The following is a 21869-nucleotide window of genomic DNA, read 5'->3' on the forward strand; positions in this document are numbered from 1 at the left end:
TTCTACGTTCAAAAAGGAGTTGGCAGAAGTAAACACTTAAAAGGTTCCAGCCCTTCACTAACGTATACTGTAAATTAAACAATGAAGTGAACCTTGAAGTAAACATTTGAATGCAGGACGTTTACTGTTAAGTATTACTAGTTTTACTTTTAATAGTGATAGTTTTACTTTGGTTAAAAGTCTTCTTCTACCGCTGTGAATACCAACGTTCCCAGTTAGATAAAGAGTGAAAAGTAGCAGCGTTTCTCTACAGCCCAAAACTCTCTGAACACACCAGACAAAAAACGTAAATACTCAAACTAATCATGTGACTTTCATCATGAGTGTCATCAGTTTGTTCTGAAATAAATGAACACTGATCTGTTTTGAGCAGCTGGTTCCTCGTGTGGAGCTTTCTGGAAACCATCAGAGAGGAAAGTGAGCATGAATAAATGAATGAATGAATGATGTCGGTAAACAGTTTTACATGTTCAGTAAATCACTTTGGATTAACACTCAAACATTATTTTTAATAATTAAAAGTTAGTTTGCAGGATATTTCACGGATTTATGATTCAAAGAACGAAAAAAAAGTTTTAGATATGAATCCAGGATTTTTAAAAAGCTTTTCTGAAGACATTTTGTCATTAACTTCTACACTTTCTTCAAGCTGTATTTGTCACATTCAGTACTGTGTAGTACATTATGTAAATCTCTGTGTGTGTTTAGATTCAGATGTTAAACTGGGTCCAGATGTTAATGTCTAAACATGGATGTAAACTGATAAACTCTACGATTAAAATAACATTTAAACTAAAAGTTGGAGTGTTTTCCCGTTTGTGAAATGCTACTGATCTGTTGCATAAACAACAGATCTACCTGATCAGACAGTTCACATGAATCTCCAAACAACAACTGGTCCATGATGGCTCCAGATGTTTGGAGGAGGTCAGCTCTAATAAACCTCTGCAGCGAGATGATTAACAGACGGCTCGTCCTCATGCTAATAACAACCTCCTACTGAATAAAGACAGACTTCATGTTGATGAGGTTTGACGGCTTTACAGATGTTTGCAGTTTACAGCTGCGAAGAAGGATTTTTACTCAACAGATTGTAGCTTCCTCACAGATCCACTGGTTTTAAACCATTAATATCAGTTCCGTATTTGGGAGGCAAAGCGAGATGATGACCAGCACGACTCCTGAAGGTCAGAAGGTCAAACTAAGACTTGGTGTCACATATCAGTCGCCTCGGGCTCCGTTTTACCTCCGTGACACGAGCCGAGGCCTCGATGCACCAAACGGAGTCGGGTTTCTCAAAGCTGAACCCCCCCGAGGAAAAAAAAATCTGAAGTGGATTGACTTTGCTTTTAAATGTGAAAAGATTCTCTTTTCCGCTTTTATAAATAATAATTTGGTATTTTTTATTAGTTTTTTGCTTTGTTTATCGCCCTGATCAGTTTTTACAGGTTGTTTAACTTACATTTATCAGATCAGCGATCAATAAAATCTGGGATGTTTGAGCTGATTCAGACGTCTTGACTTTTGAAAAGTGAAGTTTTCACCTGACAGAGATGACATCGTTTATTTTAATAATATTTAATCTTATTTACATAAAAATATATCGTTTTTAAAACACCAACAACGCTCGAGCCAAATAGACCAAACTACATTTAAAAAACTACTAAATTTAGAAATGTTGAATATTGATTTTGATCTGAATCTAATATTAATATGTGAGTTAACAGAGACATGAGGTAAAACAAGTGTTTGAAGTTCTTCCTATCAGTACAATCGTGTTTCCTGTTTGCTGTGAAGGGTTAAATGGATAGAGGTGGTTTCTCCACACTGAGTTTCCTCACAGAGGATCCAGAGGAGGCCTCCGGCTGCGACTTTCATCTGCTGCTCCTCTTAATTAATCACACCTCCAGCAGCAGAGCTCCGCCTCCTGCAAGCTTTTTTAATTAATCACCTTCTCTGGGAAACATTCATCACATCTACCCGATGGATTAAGAAAAAGAGGAGGGCATTTGTCATCCTGCAGAAATCATTTATAACATCACATATGTTGGATTGTCTTTAGTACCAAGAGGTGATTCAGAGAAGAAGTTTGCTGCAGGTCGACAACGACGACGACGATTTTGCAAAACCCCAAATTATGTTCAATATCAGCCTTTTTCAAATGATTTCTTTGTTCAATATCTGCATGTTATTTACATCAGAGTTCAGAGATAACAGGACACACAAGAAGGATGCAAACCTCTTTCTCTGGTGTCTAATTTAAGATCCTATATTTTTGCATTAATGCATCATAAAACTTCTTAATTCTCCGTCTACGTCGTTTGTTGAAGGAGCAAGCAAACAAGCATTCACCAGCTAACAGCTACAGTAACAGTGGATCTCTCTCGCCCAAAAATAACCGCAAAATACACTAAAATGACTCAGTTTTAGTTTGTAAGAAGTTTGTGTTTTCATTACTTTTGGTCTGTTTTTGTTATGGGCAAATGAATTGGCACATTTCATTTTGGACGGATCTAATCGTTTGTTGTGTATTTAAAATAAAAAAAGATGATTCCAGTCAGCATGGCAATGTTTCTGTTACGTTAATAAGAGCAAATCCTCCAGTTACAGATACAATCTTTCTGGATGATGACATTTCTCTTCACTTTCATCTCTGACCTTACACGGTCCTGATCATTAGTTTTTCTTCAGCACATAAACCTCCTGAAATCACATAATTTAATGTGAAACAGACACAGAGCATGAAGGAGGCCGGATACACATGAGGAGAAACAAAGGGAGGTTAAAGTCTTCTACCTTTTGATGGAGAAAACCTGGTTTCATCAGCGGAATTCGAACCAGCAACCTCCAGGTTTTGTCATTTTGTCACCGAGGGGAAGTTTGTCAGAAGAAAGTCTTCCTTCCTGAGGAGAAGACAAACTGTGGGAGAAGTTCAGCCGTCATTTCATCACTTAACAGGAAGACTGATGACTTTCTCTCAAAGCCTTTGCTGCTGATGAACGATGATAAAGACGGATGCCTCTGCTGAACGGCCGACAGAAAGGCTTCATGGGAAATATTCTAATTATTTTCTCAAACAGACGTGATGGATTATTGGGCCGGGAACAAATTAATCTACTTCCAGATAAAATGTCCTCTCCGTGACCGAGGCGGAGACGCTTTAAAGTCAGAAGCTGCTGTTTGAGTGCCCAGGTTTTCTCTTAGAATGCCTCTTTCTGTAGTTCACATGTGAAATATTGGATTTTTCCTTTAAAGCTCATCTGATGGTGAAGTTTTACTGGAGAGATGGTTGTTCTCGTTACGTCTTCAGAAATGTATTGAACGGTTATTTTTGTATTCAGTCTATTAGTCACTTGTTGTAAAAAAAGAACTGGATACTTTGTTTCCCATAATGCAACTGGATGCATCTTTCATCAGACCCTCTGTTCCTGGTAAATGCAAATATCTTTTGAAATCCAGTTTTATGTTATAAATCGCCGTATACGTCTCTGGTGTGGACCTGTCAATCAGCGTGTAGCCCCGCCCTAAAGCATCCCCTGCTTTATGGTCTGTTTGACTCTAAATGGAGCATCATTTACTAAATGAACATCATGCTGTATTGAAGAAGACTTGAAACTAGAGATTGAGACCATAAACTCATGTTTACAATGTTTACTGAGGGAATAAATCAAGAGAGAAGTAGAGTCATTTTCTCATAGACTTCTATACAACCAGAGGAGTCGCCCCCTGGTGGACAGCAGAGAGAATGCAGCTTTAACACAGGAAGCTTTGACTCCAAGAAACTCTTAGAAAAACCAGCAGAGAATCTCTTTGATATATAACAACTTCACACAGACTCAGAGAGGCTTTGATGTTTGGTTATGAACTGACTTTATAACAGACAGTGACTTCATACCCTCCAACAATAGAGGAGTCTGGTGTTTGGATTCTGATTGAGTATAAATGAGGCAGTGGACATTAATGGACGTCCTCCATACTTTATAACTGTTCGTTTGTTTGTTTGGTGTCACTTTAAGACGAGCCCCTCAGGACATGTAGAACATAAACTACACAAACACTAGAACATGGAATGTGTTGCTGAAAACATAATGGAAGCAGATTTTCTCCTCTGCAGCAGCTTCTCGTCTCCTGAAAACATCCCTGGACATAAAGAGACAGGACGGCTGAGGATAAATCAATACAAGGAATCACATGAATAATAAAGAGCCGAGTGCTTAGTTGTGTCTCCCTGCTTCATCCTGCAGAGAAAACACAGCTAATAACTCAGTAAACATGCAAACATCACGCACGCATCTATTCAGACGGGTTGTAATGAGGTTTATTTGTTTCTGCTTTAATTCCCAGGAGGCCGGCAGCGTCTCTGGTTCCAGACAAAGTCAATCGATGCGACTGAATCATTTTAAACAGGTTGAGCCTTCAGAGCCACGGGTCAGCCGCCAGCAAATTACACTGCTTCATCCTCTTCATCCTCTTCATCCTCATTCCAGACGCTTCAAAGGTCAAGGCCACGAGGAGGACGACTAACACCTTCATCCAGTCACACATACCAACACTCATACCAGCTGACCAGCAGAACCACAGTGTGATACTGGGATTCCAGTGAGACGCTGCAGCTAGCAGCTGCTAACGGAGACTTTTCACTTTATTAGGTGAGAAATGAACCTCGAGTGTCCCAGAAGGTCAACGCCACGGATCTCTCCGACCAGACAGCTGGCCATCAGGAGGTTTTCCTCTCAAGATAATGAACTTTTACTGCAGTCACGTGCACAAAAACAACTTTTCATGCTGCTCTATCCTCATTCTCCTCCACTGCTCGTAAACCTGCCTGTATGGTACATTAGCTGCTTTTATTAAAAGGCATTGCTATGGATTTATGAGTCTTTTGGGGATATCATCTACCTAAAACTGAAGCTGAAAGATCAGATTTATTTCACACTAGCTCCTTATTAAGCACTATTTGTTCAACATAAAGCGAGTTTGATGCATTTTGTCCTTGAAGTTGAATTATGCTGCAGCTAAGGATGGGTGAACTTTAATAAATATTTTAATCAGAGCTTTAAACTGAAAAGTCATAGTTAAGTTTTGGAGACGCCTGTAATGATGGTAAACTTTTTTAGTATTCAACATATTAAATGACATGACCAAACATGGTAACCTTGACAATAATTCAGAAAAGTATGAAACTTGGGTTCAGTTTCATAAGAAGGTGGAGTCCAAAGACACACATACCAAGAATGAAAGGAGCCGCTTTAAAGGCATCACACAGAGGTTTCTCTCTTTGTCCTCGGCTGTCACTCACTCTTTTGTTCTCTTGTTTGCTTTATTTTCCGTCTGCATAAACAGACGGTAAAAGGACAGAGGGGAATAAAAGGAGAGGATGAATCCATTTCAGACCCGGAGGGGACGGCTCGAAAAAAAGAAAAACGACGACATGGATAAAAAGACGGAGCAGAGTCGTCGCCGGGAGGAGAAACGTCTCGGAGTGAAATGTCAGCGGACAAAAGCAGCAGATTGGCACAGCGAGGAAAGAAAGCTGCTGGGACCACCTCGTCCTGTTTCTGGGTCAGGACAGCAGAGGACACACCAGATGCTTCACATTAACGTTGTCACTGGGCCTCTGATTACAGGTCTCACTATGGGACAGGATGTTTCAAGCATAAACCGGTAGAGCAGAGACACTGTGTGATCGTCCTGCTTCTTTGTGGAAGTTTTCTTTGCTTTTGCTCTTTGCGGTCGTTTACTGTCTCTGATTGGTTGAGTTACTTCCTTTTCTTGATGTAGCTTCGTGGTCTTCTTGTGCTTCTCTTTGTTGTCGTTTTGCATTTCTTCGTGGTACTTTTCAACTGGTCCAAGGCCCTAGGTTGGTACCCAGAAGGCCTGTCCATTCATTTGGCTGTTTTACTTCCTTGCGTTAAGAAAGTAAAAAGTTCTAAATAACAGCAGAAATAAAAGCTGAAGACAGACAAAGAGACATCAGGCTGGGGGAGAAACAAAGGAGCGTTGAGAGGATGAAAGAGAGCCCATGACTGCCGGAGTGTGACGGAGGTCAGACTGATCAGCTCCACATCGCAGGAAACGAGGAATGAGACATGAAACTAGAGAGAGCGGTCATTCCAGGCCTCAAAGCTGAAGGTCTTCTTCACTGTTTGCTGTTTAACATGACAAGTTGTTTGTGGTGTGAGTTGAACGCACAGCTGTCTCCACGTCGATCTGAGCGCCGTCCACATCCATTAAGGCTTAACATACAACAGGGAGGCCAAAGGTCATCACCACGCATACAGGTGGGAGAGGTAAGTGATGGTGACGGGACGCGGGCGATGTCAAGAGGTGCTGACGACAGGCAACCCGTTCTCACACATCGGTTCGTATCGTATCTTATTGTTCATTCTTTGTGCGTTTTACTACCAAAGTCCAACCTCAGCTCATTACATGAATACAGTCTTTTCCAATGAAACTTCTGTGTTATCAGGAAACAACTTAGTTAAGTGTAGGCAACAAAAATACTAAGTCAGGTTTAAGAAAAGATGGTAAGTTTAGGAATAGGTTTGTTAAATTCTTAGTTAGGTTTAGTAAAAGATTATTGTTTGGGTTGAACGAACAGTTGTCTGTTAAGCCACATTATTTTTCGTAGGTATCTCTGGACGTAGATTGTAGTTCTTCTACTTTCAGAAGTGAAAAGACCCTAAAACTTCTACAAAAGTTCTCTACAAACTTAAGTTGTGAACGCCAATTGTTTTGTGAACTCCTTGGTGATTTGTAGTTTTCTCTCCTATCACAGAACTCCACAGATATTTATGGTTTAAGGGCTCAACCTTTTACAGTACAGGAGATCCTCTCTGACCACCAACCCTCAGTAAAAAGTAGCACACACACACACACACACACACACACACACACACACACACACACACACACACACACACACACACACACACACATTATAAAACACAGTTAGCTGGTGCACATCCATCACGCTGACTCTCTGCTGGTTTCGGTCCCACAGAAACAAAAGAGTCTTTGTGTTGGATCTGGACTGGATTCTCGTCTCTGCAGCCTCGGCCAACTTCCCCACATGAGGATTTAGGAATTAGGCAGTGAAAGAAGGAGGCAGTGGGATAAATCCCAGAGCTCATGAAACAATCTGGCTCACCAGCTCCTCTGCTGCAGCAGAACCACAATAGACCACGAGTCTCAGTAAAAGTTAGTCCTCATCATGTTTTGTGCTAGAGAATCAAAAACCTGCAACTGCTTCAGGAATCTCTCTCTGCTGTTGGAGACCTTTAACTCTGTCCAACCAGACAACAGCTGTCGGTGACGTGAAATAAAGCCATTCAAGTTTATTCACGGTTTGTCCCCGTTCCCAGAACTCTGCAGTACTAACTAGTCCACGGTTTAATCCCCTGGAAACAGGATTTAGGGGATACACATGCAAACTATTTCCTTTTCCCCGAGAAAAATAACCAGTAAAAGAAAGTTGTGTTGGAGACATAAACCAGAAATGTGGATACAAACAAAATAAAGGTTTCAATCATTGACTGTATATCAGTGGAAGAAGAAATCAACCATTTGTTTGTGGACTGATGAAAGGAAGCTTCTAGTTCGGAGAATTCACCGTCCAAATCTTTTTTTTCACAACCAGTGAACAGGAAGTGACCATATATGGACTGAGGAGGAGTGACGTAGAGACGCCGTATACGTCTCTGGTGTGGACCTGTCAATCAGTGTGTAGCCCCGCCCTAAAGCATCCCCTGCTTTATGGTCTGTTTGACTCTAAATGGAGCATCATTTACTAAATGAACATCATGCTGTATTGAAGAAGACTTGAAACTAGAGATTGAGACCATAAACTCATGTTTACAATGTTTACTGAGGGAATAAATCAAGAGAGAAGTAGAGTCATTTTCTCATAGACTTCTATACAACCAGAGGAGTCGCCCCCTGGTGGACAGCAGAGAGAATGCAGCTTTAACACATGAAGCTTTGACTCCAAGAAACTCTTAGAAAAACCAACAGAGAATCTCTTTGATATATGAAAACTTCACACAGACTCATCTCCATTAATAACTAACACGACAGTAAGAAGAAGAATATATATTTTTTGATTTTGGGGTGAACTGTCCCTCCACATCCGTCCAAACTAATAGTTTAGTTTAGTTTCTCCACCTTAAGAGCCTCTTAACACAGGAGAGGTTTCCGTCACACACACTGCTCCGGACTGTCAGCTGATACGTATACAGAGAGTGTGTGTGTATATATGTGTGTGTGTGTGTGTGTGTGTGTGTGTGTGTGTGTGTGTGTGTGTGTGTGTGTGTGTGTGTGTGTGTGTGCGTCGGACCTTTTAGATGAGAGTCATGGGATCGGAACCAGATGCTTCACACTGTTGAAATCCAGGGAGTGAAAATGATGAAACACCTGACAGCTAGCGGTGACTTCACCTGCTGGGAATCTGATTGACACACACACACACACACTCACACACACACACAGACACACACACACACACACACACACACACACACACACACACTCACACACACACACACACACACACACACACACACACACACACACACACACACACACACACACACACACACACACACACTCTCAGCGTGTCTAACATAATGGAATTCCTCAGCCTCCCATAGCTCAGGATTGAGTTTCCTGTAGGGGGAAGCTATCGAAATGCATTGTGGGAAACATTAGACTTCACACGGAGCGCTGAGGAGAAGTTCATAAAATGATTTGGCTTCTTTTCTTTTGGAAAGAAAACTCATCTGACATTAATAAAGTTCTGCGAGGAGGATTTATTTCTGTCGTCCAACAGGAAGTCATCATCACTGGTTCCCTCCTCAAAGAGCCAATCAGATTCCTCCAATGGATGTTGGATTATATCAGAAAATAATCTAATCTCTCAGCCGCTAAACTAAAGGAGAACACTAGCTAACTAGCTAACGGTGAAGCATGCAGACTTTTGAAGTATATATATATATATATATAAGTATAAGTATATATTGTACTTATATTGAATAAAATGTTATTCATGTTCACTCTACAGTTTGATAACAAACGTTTCTTCTGGAATCAAATCCTGCAGATTCTCCCAGACTGACCTTTATTTTGAAAATCCTGTTTGCTTCACATTTGGAGGCTGATATCCACACACACACACACACACACACACACACACACACACACACACACACACACACACACACACAGACACACACACAGACACACACACACACACACACACACACACACACACACACACACACACACACACACACACACACACACACACACACACACACACACACACACAGATCTCTAATGCTGGCCTGTGTTGTGTTTAGAGGACTCCCTGTCCGTCATTACGTTCAGCACTAAGATGTTTCCTCTGGGAACATTTCATCTCCACTCTGTGTATTTTCTTAGAGATCATTTAGATTTGTTTTGTTTTGTTTTTAGCTTCGTTCCCAGGAAGACGGATTGTTGGAGGATACATGAACTTAATTTAGAGACATTACTTTAATTAATAAAAACAGAGGACGCTGTCGTTTCCCAATAAACAGGGATAAAGTTATTCTGCTCTAAGATCACTTCCTGTCTCACTTTATTCCACGAACAACTGAAGGTCAATCAAATCTCTCACGACGAGTTTGTTCCATTCGTATTTATGAGCAAATTAAACGTGTTTCTCATTCTACAGCCAGCGTCTGATAGTCTGTCTGAGGAAAACTGTTGTATAGCCTGAACTACTGTAAGATATTTGAGGGGATTTGAGTTTCCTCTGGTAAACAGTTACACTGTATATGTCTACGGGCTTTTATTGTGAAAGGTACGAATGAAAGGAGTGGATCTGTTCTGCAGAAGCAGTCAGACTTCTTTCAAACTGTAAAGTCAACAATTGTGATGCTTCATTAACACACAGCTGACACCTGCTGACTTAACACTACCACACACACACACACACACACACACACACACACACACACACACACACACACACACACACACACACACACACGTTCATAGCCAAACCCTGCTGACTGAAGCAATTCTGCTGAAACGTTCTGGATGTTTAAACGATTTACTCCTGACATGTATAAACTAACGTATGGACGACTAGACACATCTGTGTGTGTGTGTGTGTGTGTGTGTGTGTGTGTGTGTGTGTGTGTGTGTGTGTGTGTGTGTGTGTAAAACAGCTGTCCAAACAACCTGGAGAACACACAGGTGGACAGATGAGAACAAGTAGAAAGAAAACTACTCACTGCAATTTCTTATAAAAAATGTTTTTATCCACAAAACTTTTAAAGCATTTAAATATAGTTAAACATTCTTTAACAACAAACATGCAGCTGCTGCATAAATACTGTAGCATTTAGCAAATATTGGTAATAGAATACAGAAAATTCTCTATAAAAACATAAAGGTTTTCAAATTCAAAGCACACTTTTTGAAGCAGTTTTTCAGGAAGAAACTTTGAATGTGTTTTTATTTAAGATAACTCATTGTAAGGGTCAGAGGTTTGTTGACAGAACATGAAAAACCTGCTGAAGTAAAGAACTAAACCTGCAGTAAAACATCTTCGTTTGGTTAAAGCTGCTTTACGACTCTAAACAGCAGCGAGAGGTAACATCTTATTTTAACATCATAACTCCTTTAACCTGAACAATCTCTGATGCCTCAAAACAAACAAACCCAACCAGACCAGAGAGTAAAACCTTTACTTTGTCACTTCCTGTGTGAGCCCCCGCCGTGACCTTATCTGACACGAGAATTTCGTTTTTGGCAAATCGTCAGCATCTCAATTAGCGAAGATGAGACGCTCTGGTCTGCTCCGGCTGCACTCTCTGATTCAGACGGATAAAGACGGACATATTTTACATTAAACCCTTAAATGAGGAGCTTAGCACAGCATTAATACTGCAGAGGAAGTCTATTAATTAAACACTGTGTGTGTGTGTGTGTGTGTGTGTGTGTGTGTGTGTGTGTGTGTGTGTGTGTGTGTGTGTGTGTGTGTGTGTGTGTGTGTGTCTCTCTCTCTCTCTCTCAGGCCTCGGCCAGACAGCCCATGACCTTCAGCATCAGCTCCTCCTTCCTGTGTTTGGCGCTGACGAGAACTCCTCTTCCCTTCAACCAGGACAACAGAGTCGCAGAGTTCACTTTGGACAACTGAGACAGAAAGAGAGAGACGGGGGGGATATAAGGAGGGAGAAACAACACACCATGACCATATATGGACTGAGGAGGAGTGACGTAGAGACGCCGTATACGTCTCTGGTGTCGACCTGTCAATCAGTGTGTAGCCCCGCCCTAAAGCATCCCCTGCTTTATGGTCTGTTTGACTCTAAATGGAGCATCATTTACTAAATGAACATCATGCTGTATTGAAGAAGACTTGAAACTAGAGATTGAGACCATAAACTCATGTTTACAATGTTTACTGAGGGAATAAATCAAGAGAGAAGTAGAGTCATTTTCTCATAGACTTCTATACAACCAGAGGAGTCGCCCCCTGGTGGACAGCAGAGAGAATGCAGCTTTAACACAGGAAGCTTTGACTTCACTCGGCAGAACAGCGTCTCCTGAATGAAAAAACGTCTGTTTGTTTGTCTTCCCTGGGTGGGTTTGTTGCTGTCTTTATAAATGGTCATTCATGATTACGTGGATAACATACGGAATGATCGTGGGATATCTATGAATCAAGTAAGTATAGCGGTGAACGATTGATGAGAGCAGCCTGAAATCTGTCTGTTGTAGGAAAAAGCCTCATCAGATGAGGAGGAGAAAACATGCTAATACTGCTGACATGCAAATGAATGTACTGAGAAGAAATGTGAGAAACATCACAGAATAATAAAAAGAGACCAAACTCACAAACATGAAAAAGATGATAATTAAGGTGTAAAACTGTTGACTTTGTGATTACAATCTGTCTTTTATTCTCTTCTGTGTTTGCTAGTTGGTTTAAAAAGGGATCTGACAAAAGGGAGTAAATGTTCAGAATATTTAATCACCTAGAACCTTTTAACCTCTTGTTAATGCCAGGAGGAACTGAATTCAGGGGACTTTGAACAGAAGTAAAGGGTCTGTGTTGTCAGACGTGTTTGTCCTCAGCAGCTCACCTTTAACAGTGTTTGTAAAAAATACTGAGGAACAATTTGTCCAGAGGTGAAGCTGTGTAAATAAAAGTAAAAGGGTAACTGATGTATTGTTCTTGAGAAGTTGCAGGTTGGAGCAGTAAAACTGATGAATGTTGTTATTAAAGTGCTGGGCTCCCGGTGGAGCTCCGCCTCCTGCTGACCATCCATCACCGTAACGGTGCTCGCCCTCCTCTCAGAGGATGTTTGTGAGGAGACAGAGCAGATCGGTGTGTGTGCTTTTCATCAGGCTAACTCCCTGTAATACATCACCTTAATGTATGTGGGCCTCCTAAAGCATGTTTATGAGGGAGCACATACAGTCAGAGTGGATACACTGGAAATCCATCACTTCTTAAGTCTCTTCTTCTACATTACACTCCACAGGTCTTTAATCTCGAGGTCTAGACGGACTCAAAGACAAAAGACGCACTCGCCCTTCTCTTTATACTTCTCTTTCAGGAAAATTCAGAATGGGTCGCGGCCGCTGATAGCACCACGTCTCAAGGTCTCACAAACAATATTGTGCTCATGATATCACAGCACAAACATGGACAGTTTTGCGTCCACCAGGGGGCGACTCCTCTGGTTGTATAGAAGTCTATGAGAAAATGACTCTACTTCTCTCTTGATTTATTCCCTCAGTAAACATTGTAAACATGAGTTTATGGTCTCAATCTCTAGTTTCAAGTCTTCTTCAATACAGCATGATGTTCATTTAGTAAATTATGCTCCATCTACGGCCGAAAAAAACAATATAGTGTTGGCTATAAACCAAAATGGCGACGGCCAAAATCAGGATGCCGACGGCCAAAAACCAAGTCCACTTCCTATAAACAGTCTATGGTACAGTCAAACATGGACGCCCACAAAGGAAAAATAACAAAATCTTTGCTAACTCTCTCAGCTAAATGGACACAGAATGTACTATTAGTATTTCTTGTTTGTTTTGTCCAGTTTGTCCTGAAGGTGGCGCCAAAGGAAAACTGAAATAACCAAAGAGAAAGTAAGATAATAAAGAATATGTGAAGTTCTGTGCGTCTCCTGACCTGGTTGCTTCTGGCCATTTGCTCCACGTCCACGTCTCGTATCGCTGATCTGGGTTTCTTCGGTTTTGACTCGAACGCAACTCTCTGAAACACAGTAAACAAAATACGGGACGGTTAGAAGTTAACTCAGTATTTGTTCTGCTAGGTGTGTATCATCATCATCAAACCCTTAAATGATAGTTCTTAGAGATTCTGGAGGAGTAAAACCTGTGACGCACTGTTTACTGGCGGGAGGAGAGCTCTGGGGTTATTTTTTTAAATTTGAACAGCAGCAACTGTGAGTCTGTTAGCACGTTAGCATGTTAGCATAGCAGCTGTAGCAACAACAGGTCTGTGTTTACAAGAACCCAACGGCCTCAACATTTGATTGGTTCTGTTATGCAGGTTGGTTTCAAACTCTAGAATTGTATAGAAATTCGAAAATGATCAATAAGTAGATTTAATCGACAGATCTGTAAAACTTTCTCCACAAGGAATAACACTAAAGCACCAATTTAAATCTCCTGTTTAACAGAGATGTGTTCATTAGTTTCTTGGAAAATCATTCAGCAAGAAAAGTGATTAATCAATTTAAGAGGCAGGCAGCCCTACTCGAGTTTCCATGAGCAAACCGTTTAAACACTGGCTTGTGAGTCGAGCACTAAGGAGGCCAACAATTATCCTTTAACTGCCGACAACATTCAGAAGGAAAGCAGCAGTTAGACGTTGGATAAATCAGTGAACGGTTGGGGGAGTTTAGATCTTGACAGGTGTCGTAACCTCTCGTAAAACACGAGCACAGAGAGGAGCTGCTGTTAGAAATAAAAATGATTTAACATCTGCATGTCTTACATCTGGAGGAATCTCTATTATAAATTAATAGAAAGTAACAGCTTTCATCCAATCAGGTAAGGGTTGGTTAGAAGTCGGACGGGTCAAGAAAGAAAGAAATACAAAAATAAGTTGTATTGAAGCAGAACAAATCTTTGTTAGTTCAAAGTGAGTGGACTCACCCGTATGCTGCTGCTGGAGGTGTCTTTGTTGGAGGTATCAGAAGGTGGAGCAGCTGAAGGATGTTTGTTGGAGATATCAGAAGGTGGAGCAGCTGAAGGATGTTTGTTGGAGATATCAGAAGGTGGAGCAGCTGAAGGACGTTTGTGGAGCAGCTGAAGGACGTTTGTTGGAGGTATCAGAAGGTGGAGCAGCTGAAGGACGTTTGTTGGAGATATCAGAAGGTGGAGCAGCTGAAGGACGTTTGTTGGAGGTATCAGAAGGTGGAGCAGCTGAAGGACGTTTGTTGGAGATATCAGAAGGTGGAGCAGCTGAAGGACGTTTGTTGGAGGTATCAGAAGATGGAGCAGCTGAAGGACGTTTGTTGGAGGTATCAGAAGGTGGAGCAGCTGAAGGACGTTTGTTGGAGGTATCAGAAGATGGAGCAGCTGAAGGACGTTTGTTGGAGGTATCAGAAGGTGGAGCAGCTCTTTCCTGCACTTTACCAGAGTTAGCAGCAGTATTTCCGTCAGAGCTGGACTTGATGCTGGTTTTGGAGCTGGACCTGTGTTTGGTGATCTCCGGCGTTGGAGCCAGGAGGAGTCCTGGTCTGGACTTAGACGGTGGACTGAGGCTGGAGATGTGTTTGAGTCCGGGGAGACCCGCCGGCTGAGGAGGTTTAGGGCGACGGTTGAAGCGAGGAAAAGCTAACGAAGGAGGAGGTGGGAGTGACGCGGCTGACAGAGAAGAAACAGACGAAGAAGAAGCAGCTGTAGTCTTCATCCTGAAGGAAGGTAGAGTGACCCTCCCCCTCTCCTCACCTCCTCCAATCAGCTGCTTCCTCTGCTTCTGGAGACGCAGCAGGGCCACGTTGACGTGACGCGACGGACACTTGTTCTTGAAGATGGGAACCAGTGTGGGAGCAGGGATCGTCGGGGGAGGAAGAGGAGGGAGGACGAAGGAGGAGGGGGAGGAGGAGGAGAGGGAAGAAGCTGGCAGGAAGAGTGGGAGAGTAGCGGAAGATGATGAGGAGGAGAGAGTTGACTGGAAACCAGAGGAATCAGAAAAAGAAAAAAGTGAGGAGTAGGAGGAGGAGGATGAAGGCCAGTCTCCTTGACTTTGTGTCAGACTGTTACCCAGAAGCCTCTGGGCTCCGTCGTGCTGGGAGCGAGGAGTCCAGGCTGGAGGCTGTGACCCGAAGGAGGGCTTCAGGGGTCGGGGAGGAGGAGGAGGAGGAGGAGGAGGGAGCTGGGTGAGGACCGGCCTGATGGAGGAGGAGGAGGTGCTGGAGTTGATCTGCTCACCACCAGACACCTGAAGAGGAAGAGGAGACACAAACTGTTACCATAGAAGAAGATCAGGATCGTTTGAGATGAGCTGCTCCTCGTCAGTAAAGAGGATGAGAGGAGGAAGAAGAAGTCGGACGGCTTTCAGCTGCCTTCAGATAATAAACAGGAAGTCACAGAAACAGTTACTAAACTCTAATTTGATTAGTATGAATGTTTTGTCTACATGATGCTCCTAAAAGATGAATGAATATCAACATATCACATGTCTTAATCTGAAAACGCTCCATTCAGAGTGAGACCTAATTCAAATAATCCAAAATGAATATTCTGTTTACATAACCCGTCAATACAAAAGATAAATTACCAAGAAGACCTCTCTGAAATAGCAATTTTCATACTTCTCAAAAACTAAAACTGAAAAACTGATCTTCTTCAGAACCAGAAATCTGAAAAAAAAAAAGGTTTTCAATCTCTACTCTAATAAACTTCAGATTTACTTTCTTAAATTCAGAGTTTTTCAGTTCCTCTCTCCGCTCTCACAGATGGAAATGAACCCCGCTGAACACTCTAAATATTTTATCGTTTCACTGAATCGATCTCTCCTGAAGTTTAACCATGCAGAGTTTTCTCTCACTGATGAAAAAAACACTTGAGCTGCACCACGAGAATAAAAAAAACCTCTTTCATTACTGCGGCTGAATTTATGGTTTCATCTGTGGAACTAATAACTGATATGTGCTTTTATCGAAAAACATTCCCTTTAACTAGTTTTTTTTTACTTATTAATATGGTATATAGTATTAATATGTTTTATGCTGCATGTATCTACACTTTAAGAGTTCACTAAAGTGCTTCACAGTCTGCAAGAAGAAAAAACATTTCATAAGAAGTGAGCTGTGGACATCAGGGTTTCTCTCCTCCTCCACCTTTATGCTCATAAAAACTGTCCCTGTGAAGGTTTTACAAGGTGGGAAATGAACCAATAATCGCCTTTTCCTCTCCTCTCCCCACAGCGACCTCCACACAGGCTCACATAAAATAACCGGCATGTGAGGGAGTGTTATATATATATAGATATAATATAGATTTACAGATTAAGAAGTTTGGAAAATGTAAGAAAAAGGGAAAGAAATAATAGAGAGAAAGTAATGTTCTGCTGTGGACGTATTTAAGACTCCTAAAAGAATCGATATCAGTTTAAGTGAACGCTATGTTTAGAATATTTTCACCTCTTTACCTTTATGACGTGAAACTGAAGCTGTTATCTGTTCTCTATTCAAAGACACCAGACTCCATTCACAAAAACAGTGATTTAACCTCACAGAACAGTTGCTGGTCTACTGCTGCCTCCATCTGTTAGTTTGTTTAAGTTAATGTGTGACTTTGGTGCAAAGTAAAATCACTGTTTTTGTCAATGGAGTCTGGACAGAAAGGTAAAGAGGTGAAAATATTCTAAATATAGCGTTCACTTAAACTGGTTTTGATTCTTTTAGGTGTCTTAAATGCGTCCACAGCAGTTCATCACTTTGCTCTGTCTCCTGTAGTAAAACACTGACTATGGAGAAGAACCTCATACAAACACACTTCTAAACATCACAGCTATCCCTTTAAAATCATTCTCCATCTTGTCTACTTCCTGTGATGGATCAAAATTATTCCACCTCTGAATCACAGGTATAAGAATCAGTTTACACCGTCACCGCTTTAACACTGATTCCTGATTTCTTCTACGCTTTCTTTACACGATGCTGCCTCCTGGTGGACACCTACCGAATGATCATAACTCGAGCTTTAGGCAAATAGTTTGTGTGTGTAGTGCAGTTTGTAGTGTAGCAAAAATGAAAACGCTTCAGGCGGCATGTCTTGTTCAAGCTGTCAAGATGGACAAGTGAAGGTCATATGTCTTTAACGAGTGATGTTCCTACCAGGAGACAACCTCCGGTTCTGAAAAGTGAAGTCAAAGCTTCCTGTCTTAAAGCTGCATTCTCTCTGCTGTCCACCAGGGGGCGACTCCTCTGGTTGTATAGAAGTCTATGAGAAAATGACTCTACTTCTCTCTTGATTTATTCCCTCAGTAAACATTGTAAACATGAGTTTATGGTCTCAGTCTCTAGTTTCAAGTCTTCTTCAATACAGCATGATGTTCATTTAGTAAATGATGCTCCATTTAGAGTCAAACAGACCATAAAGCAGGGGATGCTTTAGGGCGGGGCTACACACTGATTGACAGGTCGACACCGGAGACGTATACGGTGTCTCTACGTCACTCCTCCTCAGTCCATATATGGTCACTTCCTGTTCACTGGTTGTGAAAAAAAAAGGCTTCATAACATCAGTCCACAAACCAATGGGTGACGTTACCATGACTACATCCACTTCTTAAATACAGTCTGTGGTTCCTACCTTTCATGCTGTGCTGAGAAATGTTATATTTATGTTTTATTTTACTGTCTTTAATTAATTAATTCAAATCAAAAAAATATTAATTCCTCTTGTTTTTTGGAAACATTAGAACAAATGTGAACTTCAGTGACGACATCTCTGTATAACGATAATGAAGCTGAACTGTACCTGCACCGCTGCAGCAGCGCTCAGACCGACCGTGTGGTAACGGGGTTTGCCGGTCAGCTGTGCAGGGAAGCCGCACACACTGTGCATTCTGTCCCTGATGTCGGACAGGAAGGAGCCCAGCGCCCCCTGCAGGTCGACCCGAGGGCAGCGCTGCACCGGCTGCAGGCGGACGCAGCTCAGAGGGTATCTGCTCAGGATGACGGTTAAAGGAACATTCTGCTGGTTTTACAACGTCAGACACAAATCATGTTCTCTGTTCATCATGACTGAGCTTTTTCAACAGGTTTAAACTGAACCCTGAGCAGGCGTTTATGTTCTAGAAAACTATTGTTTATATTGATCAATAAGAACAAGGATTGCTTGTTGTATGTCAATTTATTTCCTTTTTTATTGTCTCAACTAAAGACTAGTCTCTTTTAACCCTCTGAACCCAAGTAGTTTTGGGGCGTTTTTTCGCTCCTGTCACATTTAACTTTCTGTTTCAATTTCTGTGATCATTTATTTTACAAAAATGTGAAACAATGGAATTTATATATCCTCTCTGCTCTATTCTGAGCAGAAGTTCAGTCCAAGTTTCACAGATTTGTTGTCACATGACTGTTGGTCTCAGATGGATCAATCATAACTTCATAGTTTCACTGAGGAGCTCAGAATTTAATGATTTTTACAGAATCTGTAAGTTTTTTTAGGATACGTGAAGAGTCTCTCCCCCACTAGTCTGAAGTAGACACTGCAGTACACCACCTCCTCTTCTGCGAGCTCTGGGAGTCTGTAACCGTACTGGAAAACACACACACACACACACATATAATACCTGGGTTTTTGTATAGAGACGCAACGTTAACGTGCAAGAAAACGAAAAAACACTGAAGATCAATGTATAAAATGAGCATTTGTTTGATGAAGTCTTGCACAAATACTTATATAAGAACTATTCCTGATAAAAACACAGTTTTAAATGAAGAAAATTATAATTTAAATCAGGTGATATATGATTTAAAAGCTGGCCATAAACGTTCTCTTCCAACTTTTTAAACTTCAGAGTTTTTATTGTTTTTTCTACAGTATTAAATTATTGTGGTTTTGAGAAAGTATAATGTGTGTTTGTGTGTGTGTGTGTGTGTGTGTGTGTGTGTGTGTGTGTGTGTGTGTGTGTGTGTGTGTGTGTGTGTGTTGTGTACCAGGCGGTTCCAGTGGTTCTGCAGGTCTCTGTAGGTCCGAAAGGGTCCGTCTCTGGGCAGCTGACGGGTGATGGTGATGATCTGACCTTTCTTCATGCTGAAAACACACAAACGAGAAACACATCCGTCAGTCAAAGACTCATCTCGTCAAGGTTTCAATGAGGACAGAAGTGGTGAGAGAATAAACAGTGAATAAAGAATCAGGCTGACTGTCAAGTGTTTATAAAGAGCTGCAGCGCCCCCTGCTGCTCACAGTCAGTAAACACAACCTGCCTCCACTGCATCAGTCAGAAAAAGAGTTTATTTCTTTTGTGGTTGTTATGAGAGATAGAAGCTGACAAAATCCATAAGAAATTAATTAATAAAAAAGTTCTCAATAAATAACTTAATATGCCATTGAATGTACAGTAATAATAGAATAATAATAATAATGTAGCCGTTAATTAGTCAATAAAATGTAACACAAATTGATATTTCTTTTTTAAATTGGTTCTTAATGTACCTTATTATTAACACAATTATTTATTTATTTACTTTCCTATTTATGTTATGCATTTATCTGAAATTAATTCAAAACTTATATTTAACTGTATTTATTTATGCAAAAACCTATTTATTCATTTTAAAAATAAAGAAGTAATGAAATAAAAGGGAAAATTACATAGAAACATGTATATATAAGGGAATTTATACAAAGGTTAATTAGTTAAAAGTAAATTAAAAAAGAAATGTCAATTTTCTGCTTAGGAGGTTCAATCTCAGCTCCTCCAGGACGTCTTGTGTCCTGCGAACATTGTTGCAGAATCACTGATTTTAAACGTGAAACTGTTTAATTCTGTGGTAGAAAAAACTCCTGAACCATGAACACTGAAGTATGAGGACAACAACTCCCATGATCCCACGCTGCTTCACCACCAAACGACGTCTGTTGTTATTGTGTTTAGTCTTTGACCTGTTGGGTGTGTCTGGTGTTTGTCCAGCAGGTGGAGCTGTCCTACCTGGGCAGGACGTGACACCACATGGCTCCTCCGGTGGAGGTGGGGTCGAGGACGGAGGCCGGATCGCTGCAGAACCTCCTGAGCACCAACGGAGGGAGGTCAAAGTCCTCCAGCTACAACACACACACACACACACACACACACACACACACACACACACACACACACACACAATTAATTAAACGCATATAGACACAAAATAAAATGTTGAAACAGATCTGAGTCTCTCACTCTGGTCGGTGGCAGCCGGACTGTGTTTGCTTCAATGCTGATGCACAGTTGACCCTCGCAGGTGCTCAGCTCCATGCCTGACACACACACACACACACACACACACACACACACACACACACACACACACACACACAAGGACACACACACACACACACACACACACACACACAAGGACACACACACACACAAGGACACACAGACACACACACACACACACACAAGGACACACACACATGTTTTTGTATCATGATTTGACAAAAAAATTATACAAAAATAGTATTTTCCCCACTTCAGTTGTGTCTTATTTGTTATTTCACAGACTTAAAACTCACACAAATCATGTTCAGACATTTGGAAATGAAACAATATCAATGAATTCTGCGTTAAAAGGTTTCCAGATGTTTGTATAACATCACATTGTTCATGGAACTAAAAGTGGTTTTCAAGTCGTGGGTCAAAAGAAGAGTCCAGGAGTCACAAGAGAAGATAAAATCAGTTTATTTGTACTAAAATACTTCTAAAAATCCTTTAAAACAAATCAAAGGATTAGGTTTGAGCTGCTCACTACTCACGCTGATAACCCATAACCTCCTTGGCTCAAACACACATCCTGAATTACTCTCACTCCGGTTTAATCTGATGAAGTAAACAGTTAAATATAAGGAGTGTCCGAGATAAATGAAACTCACCGACGGCGTTGAGCCGCCCGCTCTCAGTCAGAAAGTCTTTCCCTGAGGACAAACACAGGGAGAACAGAAGTCACCATCAAGAGTCACAAAACTAAACTTTATAACACAATTTATCCTCCAATATTCAGTAAAACATGAGATCAGGACGTAATTTATGCTTTTCTAGTCTCTGATCTCTGATAATGTTACATTGTAAACAACCAATCTGTGTTTAAACCAACAGGAGAGCTAGTAACGTTAGCAGCACCGCTAACGGCTAACAGGAGGAGAGCGAGTAACGTTAGCAGCACCGCTAACAGGAGGAGAGCTAGTAACGTTAGCAGCACCTCTAACAGGAGGAGAGCTAGTAACGTTAGCAGCACCGCTAACGGATAACAGGAGGAGAGCTAGTAACGTTAGCAGCACCGCTAACGGATAACAGGAGGAGAGCTAGTAACGTTAGCAGCACCTCTAACGGTTAACAGGAGGAGAGCTAGTAACGTTAGCAGCACCGCTAACAGGAGGAGAGCTAGTAACGTTGGCAGCACCTCTAACAGGAGGAGAGCTAGTAACGTTATCAGCACCGCTAACGGTTAATGAACGGAGGTTCAGTTCAGTTACATTATGATGCGTTCAGGCTCTGTTCAGTTAAATGAGTATTGTCTGAAGGTAAATTATAACGTTATGATGTGTTCACATGTAATCTGTAAAATGTAGTGTTGGTGATGAACGAGAATAGATCCAGTAGTTTGAAGATGTTT

The 21869-nt window shown here is 41.3% G+C and overlaps 1 protein-coding gene and 1 long non-coding RNA gene across 2 annotated transcripts; both read right to left on the reverse strand.

Annotated features, from left to right (window-relative positions):
* Window positions 1-10395: 10395 nt before the first annotated feature.
* si:ch211-152c8.2 (uncharacterized) lies at window positions 10396-14950 on the reverse strand. The gene is made up of 4 exons (XM_054623361.1): window positions 14669-14950; window positions 14191-14382; window positions 13199-13282; window positions 10396-11181 (listed from the first exon to the last, which is right to left on the reverse strand). The coding sequence occupies exons 1-4, from the start codon at window positions 14948-14950 to the stop codon at window positions 11059-11061; spliced, it is 681 nt and encodes a 226-aa protein (XP_054479336.1). The 3' UTR covers window positions 10396-11058.
* Window positions 14951-20245: 5295 nt separating this feature from the next.
* Window positions 20246-21176, reverse strand: LOC129110417 (uncharacterized). The gene is made up of 3 exons (XR_008532266.1): window positions 21130-21176; window positions 20438-20514; window positions 20246-20319 (listed from the first exon to the last, which is right to left on the reverse strand). It is a non-coding gene; the product is annotated as an uncharacterized LOC129110417 (long non-coding RNA).
* Window positions 21177-21869: the final 693 nt, after the last annotated feature.

The sequence above is a fragment of the Anoplopoma fimbria genome, chromosome 21, assembly GCF_027596085.1.
Source record: "Anoplopoma fimbria isolate UVic2021 breed Golden Eagle Sablefish chromosome 21, Afim_UVic_2022, whole genome shotgun sequence".
NCBI classification, from domain to species: domain Eukaryota; kingdom Metazoa; phylum Chordata; class Actinopteri; order Perciformes; family Anoplopomatidae; genus Anoplopoma; species Anoplopoma fimbria.

Coding starts and splice junctions, on each gene's coding strand:
- si:ch211-152c8.2 (XM_054623361.1), bottom strand. CDS start 14,950: ATGAAGACTACAGCTGCTTCTTCTTCGTCTGTTTCTTCTCTGTCAGCC. Junction 14,383..14,668: donor CTGCTGCTAACTCTGGTAAA/GTGCAGGAAAGA, acceptor AACGTCCTTCAG/CTGCTCCACCTTCTGATACC. Junction 11,182..13,198: donor AAATGGCCAGAAGCAACCAG/GTCAGGAGACGC, acceptor TTTCTGTCTCAG/TTGTCCAAAGTGAACTCTGC.